The sequence below is a fragment of the Stomoxys calcitrans genome, chromosome 4 (assembly GCF_963082655.1).
Source record: "Stomoxys calcitrans chromosome 4, idStoCalc2.1, whole genome shotgun sequence".
Lineage (NCBI taxonomy): Eukaryota > Metazoa > Arthropoda > Insecta > Diptera > Muscidae > Stomoxys > Stomoxys calcitrans.
The window spans coordinates 37,793,876-37,806,461 of record NC_081555.1 but is presented as its reverse complement, the minus strand read 5'-3'; the positions used below and the strand labels follow the sequence as shown (position 1 = coordinate 37,806,461).

General features: G+C 42.8%; 1 protein-coding gene across 3 annotated transcripts in view; it reads left to right on the top strand.

The window, feature by feature from the left end:
* LOC106083571 (uncharacterized) overlaps window positions 1–12,586 on the top strand; it is a 57,083-nt gene extending 44,497 nt beyond the window's left edge. For 2 of the 3 annotated variants that reach the window (XM_059366988.1, XM_013246686.2), the window contains exons 3-8: window positions 757–1,670; window positions 1,730–1,828; window positions 1,903–2,007; window positions 6,396–7,412; window positions 7,474–7,533; window positions 7,605–11,104. In XM_059366988.1, the coding sequence (XP_059222971.1) occupies window positions 757–1,670; window positions 1,730–1,828; window positions 1,903–2,007; window positions 6,396–7,412; window positions 7,474–7,533; window positions 7,605–8,595 (3,186 nt within the window). In that variant the 3' untranslated portion in view covers window positions 8,596–11,104. Of the gene's footprint in view, window positions 1–756; window positions 1,671–1,729; window positions 1,829–1,902; window positions 2,008–6,395; window positions 7,413–7,473; window positions 7,534–7,604; window positions 11,105–12,067 lie in introns of those variants that run through there. The other variant, XM_059366989.1, reaches the window with a different exon arrangement.

Below are 12,586 nucleotides of genomic sequence, written 5' to 3'. Positions count from 1 at the left end.
ACCTTTCGTTTTGAGTTTTGTAGCTACATGCTTGCATATGGGGTAGTCATCCCTGGCATGCTTTTTTGGAAAGCAAACTCGTTTCGGGGCACAGACCGGGTCGCTGGAGAAAAGTCTTCGTTTTTGTATTGTGCCTTGATTTTCCCTTCCCCTATTCTTTCGTTCTTCTGCCTTGCATCGTGCTATGCTGGATTCCTATGTGTGTTCCTAGTCCTCTTCATTTTCTTCTCCTGTCTTCTAGGACAGACCTCAGTGTCTTCTAGGGCAGACCTCAGACCTCTCAGAGTGAAATTTTGCCCATGACCTTTAACCTAACCTAAGGGGTAGAGGAGTTTGCAAATGGTCGCTACCCATAACTCAACAACCGCGCGAATAATGCGTGGGCTGGCGTCATGGCTTGCAATATGGCCCTATCGCACAGTGGGATGGAGGGCTGGCGTCATGGCTTGCAATATGGCCCTATCGCACAGTGGGATGGCGAAAAAAATAAGTGAAAATAAATCTGCCATTTCGGAACGGATGGGGCTATCTTCATAAAATACATGCTTATAGCTGAGGTGCTATCCTCCAGTTTACATGCAAAATTTCAGGGCCCCATCCTATGGTGGTGGACATAAAGAGATGAAGGAAATTCTTCTTGCATGGATACAAAATCTTGGCCTGTATTGTCGCTTAATAAAATACTAACCTTTAAAATATAAATTTTTTTAATTAAACTTCAAAATTATATTTAATCTGCTTTTTTTGCAATTTCAGATTGAACCCGGCGATACCCTGCCCCAACAAGTCTGTGTTACGTGTGCCAAAAATACCATATCCGCTTGTCTATTCAAAAAGAAATGTGAAGATGCGGACAATTTTTTCCGACAACAGTTGTTTCTGAATAAAATTGAAAGCAGAAGGAACAATGCTCAGGATAATCGCGAATCAGATCACGAGGAGATTTTACCCAATGGCCAAAATCACAGAACGGATGAGGACGATGATGGTGATGATGATGAGCCCAGCGAGCAAAGTTATAAACGATATCAAAGACACATAAATGGTGGCAATGATGCTGCCGAAGCTGAAGATTATCCACAAGATGGTCATATGCTTGAAGATGATCAGGCTGAAGAAGATATGTCGCACCTGGACAGCAATGGCTTCAAAGTGGCCAGTAATGGTCAGAAACAACCGGCCTTTGATTTTAACTCGATTCGACTGATGCATGAATACATGCAGCAACAATTGAGCAAATTCAATGGCTTGCAAAATCATCATTCTGCTGCAGCGGGCAGTGATGATGAGGGAGCGGGGGATGTTGCTGGCAGTGGCACAGATTCGGATCAAGATGATGAGGAACATTTGCCATTGATACCTGAAATTGAACTCATAACCCCCAGCGATGAAGGTGGAGTGGCATCAAATGGAGCAATGGCTGCCGATGGTTCTGGTGAGGCCAGCTTAGCTGGCGCAGCTGGCATGACTCAAATGCGTGGATATCAGTGTCCCCATTGTTTCCAGATATTCGAAATGAGACAAGTGCTCAAGGCGCACATGCAAAGCGTGCATGGCACAGCGGGACCTGTGTACGAGTGCACGAATTGCAAGAAAACCTATTTTTACAAACGTTTTCTGGAAAAACATATTCGGCGGGGTCGTTGCGTTAAGAAGAGACGCAATCAAACGTAAGTAGCTGCCGAAAAGTGGAAAATCTTTATATGAATCATGTTTACTGTACTTTTAGACGCCCCATGCAATGTTCCGATTGTAATGTCTTATTTCCCACGGGCCATCATTTGGGTTGGCACAAACGCACCGGCTGCCCTTCGAAAACAGCTAAAATGTAAGAAATTTTTCTAATTTTATTCTCTCGGAGGTTTTGGTATTAATTTTTGGGGGCTTTGGTATTATTTGTAGGCCTTTGCAACAACTCTTCAAACAGAATATAGTGCAATACAATAACTTCCCCAGGCGTGTTGGAATGCGAAAACCGGAAAATGCCTTATATCTACATAACCGCAAGTAAGTATTTTTTTATTAAAAAAAGGGAAAACAAGTTATAGTCCGATTCGGACCATAAGTGAATTGAATTTTGAAGACCATAGTAAAATGTCAGTCCATTCGCATAAGAATTGGGACTTGTAGGGGCACAAGTAACATAATCAGCTGATCGGTTTATATGGGAGCTGTATCAGGTTATTCCCCGATTTGATCCATACTCAGCACAGTTGTTGGAAGTCATAACAAACATCTTCATGCCAAATTGGATAAGAATTGCGCCCTCTATTGGCTCAAGAAGTCAAGACCCAAGATCGGTTTATATGGCAGCTATATCAGGTTATGAACCGATTTGATCCATACTTTGCACAGTTGTTGGAAGTCATAACAAAACACCTCCTGCAAAATTTCAACCAAATCGGATATAAATTGCGCCCTCTAGTAGCTAAAAAAGTCAAGACCCAAGATCGGTTTATATGACAGCTATATCAGGTTATGAACCGATGTGAGCCATAATTTGCACAGTTATTGAAAGTCATAACAAAACACCTCATGCAAAATTTCAGCCAAATCGGATAAGAATTGCGCCCTCTGGATGCTCAAGAAGTCAAGACCCAAGATCGGTTTATATGACAGCTATATCAGGTTATGAACCGATTTGAGCCATAATTTGCACAGTTGCTGGAAGTCATAACAAAACACCTCATGCAAAATTTCAGCCAAATCGGATGAAAATTGCGCCCTCTATTAGCTCAAGAAGTCAAGACCCAAAATCGGTTTATATGGCAGCTATATCAGGTTATGAACCGATTTGAGCCATAATTTGCACAGTTGCTGGAAGTCATAACAAAACACCTCATGCAAAATTTCAGCCAAATCAGATGAAAATTGCGCCATCTATTGGCTCAAGAAGTCAAGACCCATGATCGGTTCATATGGCAGCTATATCAGTATATGAACCGATTCGAGCGATACTTAATACAGTTGTTGAAAATGATGCCAAAACACTTGATGAAAATTTTCAGCCAAATCGGATAAGAATTGCGCCCTCTAGATGCTCAAGAAGTCAAGACCCAAGATCGATTTATATGGCAGCTATATCAAAACATGGAACCATTTGGCCCATTAACCATCCCAACCGACCTACACTAATAGGATATATTTATGCAAAATTTCAAGCGTCTAGCTTTACTCCTTCGAAAGTACGCGTGCTTGGATAGACGGACGGACGGACAGACGGACATGGCTGGATCGACTTTAAATGTCATGACGATCACGACTATATATACTTTATGGGGCCTTAGACGCATATTTCGAGATATTACAAACGGAATGACGAAATGAATATGCCCCCATCCTATGGTGGAGGGTATAATGATAAAAAAATATTGGCAATTTTTTAAATCCGGAAAGTAATTCCTTTTTATTGCTTAACCATAAACCAAAAATGTAGCGTGTCACCCTATGTCTGATTGGAGTAGAGCGACATCTGGTTTTGAACAGTCGCGTTTTTTATGGCAACTAGAGAATACAACCCTGTGTTACCACCATCATATGTTACCTCCTCATACAAATGTGACTACTACAACGACAGAGAATCATATGTTATTTGTTTTTGCTATGATGGTTGGTCATGATGGTTCCTCGGTGGACATGACGGTTTGGGGAGGGTTAGGCCGAGGCATGTCATGGAAGACCGGCATGCCTGCGAACCGATTCAGACATTGTCCTGTGTGTTTAATTTCCAAGTGTTTACGTACCCGCTGTATTTCTCCATCCACAAGCTGGTTGATTTTAGTTTTTTTTTGTCCCTCCTTTTTGGCAATAGGTGTTGGCAAAGAACCGCGCCCCATCCACTGAGCCACAGCCGGAGCTCAACCGCCAGCATCTATTGCCGCTCCAGAGAAAAGGTGGAGCGACCTCCTATGGGGGTACGTGACAAAAATTGCCAAACTCTCTTTTATGCAAAAGTTCATTTCACAAATTTCAAAGTGTAAATACCCCTTAATACTGAATAAACATAGAACCTAATATCACTGTTTACAGGTGAACCGTTGCCGTGAGATCCAGGTTGTATGGCATATGCTGAGGAGCCTACTATCCCCTCACGTGGATGTCGGTTTTTAAATCAATAATGAGTAGATTATGGATTGCAACCCAACCTCGGTTGCATTGTCAACGGGCAAATTTCCATGTCTGTATTTATACCCACCACCATAGGATGGGGGTTTACTAATCTAGTCATTTCGTTTGAAACTACTCGAAATATTCGTCTAAGATCTCCAGAGATGGCTTTTCAGAAAAGACCCGTCAACAAGGAGGCTCTCTCACAGCGCATTTAGGCTGCCGCCATGCCAGCCTTCAAAAAATCAGAAGAATGCCTGAAGTTTGAGGAATTCCAGGTTCCCGACTTCCCCATTCTAAAGACAATTTTCGTTGCAGCACATCCAACATAAAAGTGCAAAGGCATAGTTTGAGCATGGCAATGAGCGTCTCTCCCGCAGCACTCCTCCTTGCTCCAGTGTTCTGTACCTTTTCAATCATTTTGCAAGGACACAGATGCCCAGAGCTTCATGACAGTCATCCATACTGCGATTCTGTCGAAGGATCTCTTTCAACATCCAGTGTACCTCCTCAAACCTATGGCTCCAACTCCATCCTATCGAGTTGCTATAGGAATAGATCGCATTTAATCGCCTTGACCCTCTCATCGATGTTCCTTTTACAGTTCAGTTTCTGGTTAAAAATCATTCCGAGGTTTGGTTAGCCGTAGAGAACGGCAACTCTACCTCATTGAGGAGAGGTCCCCTGAAAACATCCAGCTTTGTTTACTGATGAAAATAACCAGCTCAAGCCCTTGACCCTCCAGACATCTTCTTAAACGACCCCTGAATGAAGTCCGTAATGGTGGTAAAGAAAGGTCCTTCTCAATAGGACCTGAGAAACCCATTGATAACCTTAAGCCTCAAAAGAGGGGGAAAAATACCTCCATGCGGACGCGCAATCTTACCATTCCTTCGCGTCACATATAACATGCCGCATCGCCATCCCCCAGCAGAAAAAAAGAATTCCCAATATTTGAAGAAAGTCAGGTTCTCTTGCTGTAAGGGAGATCTTCTTTGCCACATATCATCATCGAACATTAAGGTGCAAAGGCATAAAATCGAGCAGGACATTCAACGTCTCCCTTGTGGCGCTCCTCCTTACTTTATAGATCAGCACTACCGTGGTACCCTATACTTCTTCCATCATTCTGTGGAGGGCATGGCTGCCTAGTGTCTGCTGCCATACCAGTCTTCCATAGGCGAGAATCGGTCAAACCACCGTCTTAAACATCCAGTGTAGGGTAGTTGTTGTTGTCGAAGCCACATTTGCATGGGAGTTGGCGATCCTCATCAAGCTCCTGTAGGTGAGCATGCTCGTTCCGGTCCAAGGGGCAGATCGCCGCGGATACATGTTGGCCATTGGTTATTTAAAGTCGCCAATAATTCGCCTTCTCATATCAGGGATCATAGGCACTCTGTATTTGCGCAAGAGCCGATGCCGAAGTCAACCGTAGCGCAGAGCTTAGAATGTCTGCCTATGACGCTGAACGCCTGGGTTCGAATCCTGATGAGACCATCAGAAAAAATTGTATCTGTGGTTTGCCCCTTCTAATGCTGGCCACATTTGTGAGGTACTATGCCATTTAAATTTCTTTCCCCAGGAGGTGTTGCACTGCGGAGGGGGCCCCTTTTCATTGAACTTAAACTTAAATCGGACCGCACTCTTTGATATGTGAGAAGTTTGCCGCTGTTCCTTAGTGGAATGTTAATGGGCAAAATTGGTAAATTTGCCAAAGCCTCCCGGCCTCTCACTGAGAGTCTCCGCTCGATACCACTGATTGTCCGCGACTGCCATTGCAGCTACTCCATATGGAGCATTCCTCTATCCGCAACTTGTGGACGCGCTCGGTAGGTCCCAGCTAAGCTTCCCGTAACAGCTATGAGCACCACACAGATAGGACCTGAATGTTCCAGCCTGTGTGGTGTTCACAACTATCCCGTGTCGGGCCAGTGTATGGATGTTGTTGTTGTAGCAGTGTGTTATACACTGAGGCGGCAGCCCTTGCCGATGAATCGGACTCCATCGGACCAGTGTCCGTCCGTCTTCGGCCTGAGCCTCAACACTTTCCCTTGGAGTTGCGATAGCAGTAGAGCGCATTCCTTCGCCTTCTGAACCTTTCCCCGACATTCCTTCTCCAGTTTGCTTGTTGCTTGGCCTCCAGATGGGCCTTGTATGGAGCATATTTGGTGTTTATTAGCTTGTCATCTCAAGAAACCTGGATTCTTTCTCAGGTTCCCCTTCATTTGTTCCAAAAAAAAAGTTGTACATGTTTAAGTTTAAACTTTTTTTCTCCTCCTCCTTTTCAGACTCATGATGGCCAATAACAAACGCAAAGGACGAACCCGCATTAAATTAGATGCCCGCAAGATAGCCTTGGCCAAGCAATTGATATTGCGTGAGGCCACCACCACGGTCATAGCCAACGAGTTGAATATTTCACGCACATTTGCTTGGCGTCTGCGCAAAAGTCTGGTCAACGGTGTTAGTTTACATGAGCGTGTCATCGATCCACCCGAAGAAGAGGAGGACAACAATGGTTATGATAACGGCCCCGTGGTAGCAGTCGAGGAAAATGCAGGCGAAGCCAGCGAAGGCTTGCATCAACCTGAAAATCTCTTGAATCATCACCCGTTCACCGAACATATTAAAAGTGAAAATGCCGATAGCGAGGATGAGGGTGAAACCAATCAGGGGGACTTTGATGATCATGATATGGAATTGGTGCGGCAACAGCAGCAACTTTTGCAACAAGAACAACAACATCTGCAAGTGCTGCAGGAACAACAGCAGGCTATGCAGGCGCTGAGGGAGCCCAATGGCAGTGGCAACAAAGTAGCAGTTGCCACATCGGTGATTCAGAGAGCTACAGCTAAAACAGCAAACGAACAAAATGTGACGCAACACAAGCAACAGCAACAGTTGCATCTGCAGCAACAACAGGCCATAGAACAAAAGTTTCACAATACAATATCTGTAGTACAACAACAAAGACTTATGGAATTAAATCCTAACAAAGAATATACTCAACGGGCCCGTCACCAAATCGCTGCACTGCTCAACGATGCAGATGCCGACGACGACGAAGATGGAACGGAGAGTAAAGAAGATAGTGAACTGCATCATGAGGAGCCCCACTATCTTCGCCAGCAACAAGAGACTGAATGTGGTGTTAATAGTCAAGAACAACAGCAGCAGCAGCAAGAACAAAAATATCTAAAAAAGAATTTGAATACCCTCAACAACTCAGACTCACTGGGTAGTGTTGGATCGAATAGCAAAATATCCTTGATATCCCAGCTATCGCCAGCAGTGGCTGCAGCCATGTAAGTTGAGTACCTGAGTTTTCGAGTTCAATTTAGAGCAGCATGATTTTTCTATTTACAGCCATCAACTACCGGTGAATCTTTCCATTCGGCCAATAGCCTCATTGCAAAATAATGATTCGTAAGTACCACCATATACAGAATTTTAGCCTCTTCGAACTATCCGATGTAACTCTCACTCCTCTCTTGCAGCACCTCTAATGAAGCACCCAGTGCTAGCACAAAAAAGAAACCTCGCAAACCGAATGTCTTCATCGATGATGAGAAATATGCCATGGCCAAAATGTTGGTGGCGCAAAATGCCTCAACCATGGAAATAGCAAAAGCCTTAAATGTCTCACAAATGACTGCCTGGAAACTAAGGGATGCCATTATCAAGGGGGTGCCTTTGTCCTATCGCAATCGACGCGATATGCGTATGACCATGACCAAGCAACAGGAGGATGAGGCCACCGCTGTTATGAGCGAGGGCAGCGAGAGTGGCAGTCGCCGTGAGACCGATCACGAGAGACAGCAACAAGCGCTTCTAGTTAAACAACAATTGGAACATCAACAGAAACTGCAACAACAGCATTTGCAACAGCAACAGCAAATACAACAACTATTGCAAAGGCAACAACAGCTGCAGCAACAGCAGCAGCAATTGGAACAACAAAAGCAACAAAGACTACAACAGCAACAACTGGAAGAAGAACAAAAGAGGCAACAGCAATTGTTGCTGCAGCAACAACAGCAACATCATAGACAAAAGCAGCCACATGAACAAAAACCCTCAAATCCTCGGCGCCGTCTCAAGGCCGCTGAACGCGAGGTACGCGACAAAGAAATAACGCGAGAAATCCTAGAACTCATCAAGGAGGACAGTAACATACAGTACTGGAAGGTATCGGCACGCCTTGCAGAAAAGGGCTATGCCATTTCGCCATCATCGGTGTGTCAAAAACTAAAATCCATGGGCATACACAGGCGCTGGAAGCCGGGTGATAAGCCCCCACTGATTGACATGGAGCACCTTAAGGCGGCCACTGCCAGCTCTAATGCGGCAGTCAATAACAGCATAGCGGTGGCCACATTGGCAGCAGCTGCTGCAAATGCACAAAATGCCTCCTCATCGGCCGATGAGAGCTATGAACCACAATTCGATATGGGGGGAGCTCATTTTCTTAGTGCCTTTACACGTTAAGAGATATGCATATAAAGTTGAGGGAAAACTACACAAAAGGTGAACAAAAAAAAAACAAATCAGAAAATTATTATTAGCATGGTATTGATTAGATGAACAAAAATAATGCAACACTTGTAGGGAACTTTTAGAAATAGCCACAATAGCCTACAAAAACAAATGACTATTTAGTTCTAGCAAGCATACAAACAAAAAACTCTCACACACACACACACACACACAGCCACAATAGCCTACAAAAACAGATGACTAATTAGTTATAGCAAGCATGCAAACAAAAAACTTACACACACACACACACACACATTTATTGCATATTCCATAGTTTTCCATAGCAGCTGTTTGTTATTGCTTTTGAAATCTGCCAGCTTTTAGTTTAAATACAAAAATCTGTTCCAAAAGTTATTGCTTAAATATAAGAAATCGAAATCTGCGTAGGCATCACCACACATTAGAATCAATGCTTTGGGAACTTTACTCGGTTCGCCCCGGCAGCCGAGCTGGTAGCGTGCTCGGATTGCCAGAGAGGAGTCTTTGGTTCGATTCCCGCCAGAGGCCTTGGTCTGTCGCTACTATGGTATTGGACTTAAAATTATCTAAGTGAGTCTGTCAAAGGACTGTCACTCTTACCTAACCTGCTCGGGTTCATCAAGTTCTTTGTACCATGTCTTCCCATGGTAAAAAAGCTACAAGAGCATATATGAAAGCTATAAAAAAGTTTACTTGAAAATGTCTATCATTGGAATGTTTTTGGTTTTCTTTGGAGCCATACTGATGCAAATGCAAATTTGCCCATGAACATTCCATTAAGGAACAGGGGCAAACTTCTCACATAGCAATGAATGCTGTCCGATTCAAGTTTAAGCTTAATAGTAAGGGGCCTCCTTTTCATAGCCGGGTGCGAGGTGCAATTCCATGTCTGGTCATTTAGAAATTTTCCCCCAAAGAGGTGTCGCACTGCAGGACGCCGTCCGAACTCCGCTATAAAAAAAGGTCCCTTATCATTGAGTTTAAACCTGAATCGGAAAGCACTCATTGATGTGTGAGAAGATTGCACCTGCTCGGTTCCTGGTGTTTTTAAAAATTAGTGTAAGGAGAAGTGCTTTTTAGGGGAGGGATGGCACCTCAAACATTTCGACTCAAATATGGATATCAAATTCGTGCTGCACTTCCAAATCGCTTTAATTTGAGCCCCATATTGCCATGGCCGGTAATTATGAACCGTTTGGAGGGTGTTTTGGCGCAGGGGCTGCCACCTGAAAATAGATATCAAATTCGTTCTTTATTCCCTACGGAAATAAAGGTCAGTATAGGGGGTGCTTTAGGGCGTACCCCAAAACACTTGGCTCCAAAATTGGATATTAAATTCGTTTTCTACTCTCAAATACCTTTTATTTGAGTCATAATGGGTCAAATAACCCATTTGACATATATTTAGGAGGAAAAGCGCCACATTGAATTGAACGCAAATTTAATGTTATATTCTTAATCTCTCCCTCCCAATCGGCTGATATGGCCATTTGGGGGTGGGCGACCTCCCATTACTTGGACCTAATGTTTTATGCCATATTTGTAATCCTACTGCCTAATACTTTTCATATTGACATGAACCTTGATCAAATCTGTTTAGAGGAGTTTTGGGGTTGTGGAGGGGGGTTACCGTGGGTACTTGGACCCAAATTTTAATACCATATTCGTTTTCTGGTCTTCAATATCTACCCTTATTGTGCCCATCGGACCACTTTCGGATATGAGTGGCGGTTTTGGGGTTAGGGGGAGGGTCCGCCTCCCCCAAATATGTTTCCTTCCAGACAAAAATTTGCAAATTTTGCCCATGAACATTCCACTAAGGAACAGGGGCAAACTTCTCACATATCAATGAGTGCAGTCCGATTCAAGTTTAAGCTCAATGTAAGGGGCCTCCTTTTTAAAGCTGAGTCCGAACGGCGTGCCGCAGTGCGACACCTCTTTGTAGAGAAGTTTTACATGGCATAGTACCTCACAAATGTTGCCAGCATTAGGAGGGGAAAACCACCGCTGAAAATATTTTCTAATGGTCTCGCCAGGATTCGAACCCAGGCGTTCAGCGTCATAGGCAGACATTCTAAGCTCTGCGCTACGGTGGCCTCCTTCCTTCCAGACAAACACACACAATATATAAAAATTTTAAGAAAATCGATTTAGCCAAGTATCATATAGTCACAATGGGTCTAATGGCGTTTTTGAGGATTGGAGTGACCCCCCTATACTTCGATTTGATTTTGTATGCCAGATTCAAAATCTACTCCCTAATACCTTTCATTTGAGCCCCATATTGAAATGAACGTCTAATATGTCTGGGGTTGGGGCGGCTCGATGGGTACTTAGACTCAAATTTTAATACCTTATTCGTATTCTACTCTCCAATACCTTTCATTTGATACCTATATTGTCCCGATCGGTCGGTCCACTTTTGATTTCGGGTTGTGTTTTTGGCATAAGGGGGAGGGTCCGTCATCCTTCCGATACCAAAAAATTATATAGCCTATGTTTCCTTCTAGACCAGCCTACACAATAAGCGAACATTTGGAGAAAATCGGTTCTGCCGTTTTTCGAGGAGTTATAAACAGTTATAAACACCCATCCTATGGTGGAGGGTATAAATGGCAAGTGCAAAAAAACAACGGAGTATATCTATGCCGCTTAACAAAACCTGGTGTCTCATTCCTCTGCTTGCTTTGGCTTCATATGGCACTCATCAGAGTAGTATTCATTTACAAACTCCACACGATATTGGCCCACCAACAACGGAGTATATCTATGCCACTTAACAAAACCTGGTGTCTCATTCCTCTGCTTGCTTTGGCTTCATATGGCATCTGAATGGTATTAATTTGCAAACAACACACGATGTTCTTCGCCGCCCAAATTGAAAATCACATCCCCTGAACGATTACTAAAACGTACGCGCATTTCTAACTCCATTGTATTTGTGCGCGTGTTTCTAGCTTACTTTGTTTTTATGTGGCATGCGATACAGACAATTGCTTTGGCCAAAGTGGGTATTGAGTGCCATATATTAGGTCTTATGCAGTTCTCTGGTATTGTTCTGTTAGCCAATCCCATGGTAGCCGGTTGTACGTACTGGGTTGACCCGATGGAGTCCTTCATCGGCAAGTGATGCCGCCTCAGCGTACAATACACTGCTACAACAACATTGTTCTGTTACCCATCTAAACACGTTTGTAAATGTTCATCAAATATAGCTCCCATTTATATCTATCGCCTGTATTAAAAGTTATAGGTTAGGCGTGGGGTAATATATAGTCGTTTCCGCCCGATTTTAGCCGTTCCTTACTGGTTATAGCATCACTTTAAACATTTTATTTTCAAACCCATACATTTTACTTGTACATAAAGAAAGCAGATTTTAAAAGCCCTTCAAAGCTCTTATTGAAAAGAACTTAAATAATTTTTTTTTTAATTTTTTTAGATTCTGCAAAAATCAAAGAAACGAAAAACCTCCATTGAATATGCAAAAAATGTTTTATTTCGTGTTTTTTCATTAAATTGTGTCATGATCAAAAAGTATTTAAAGTTAAACAAAATTTTTAGTTTAAACATGTTGAGAGAAAAAAGAACAATACCCATAAAAATATCATTAACCATATATTTATATATATATACAATATAAATAATTAGTATTGAACTGAACCAATGGGAGGAGTTTATAATAAAAAAAACAAAGAGAAAAAACAGCTTATATGTATGTAAGCTCATCTAAGAACTGAACAATCCTCCCTCACATTACTACAACTAGTTCAAAATGAAAACTAAATACACACCTACACATATTAACAAGGGCACCTCGATACACATGATTTTTATATAAAAAAATAACGGTCTTATTCACAAAACTTTAAACCCCGTTTAAACTGCTCTTTAAATCCAGATTTAATGGCTCGATCATTTGTTTCCCTTTTGTAAAATCAGCTGACGAGAGCCTTAAATC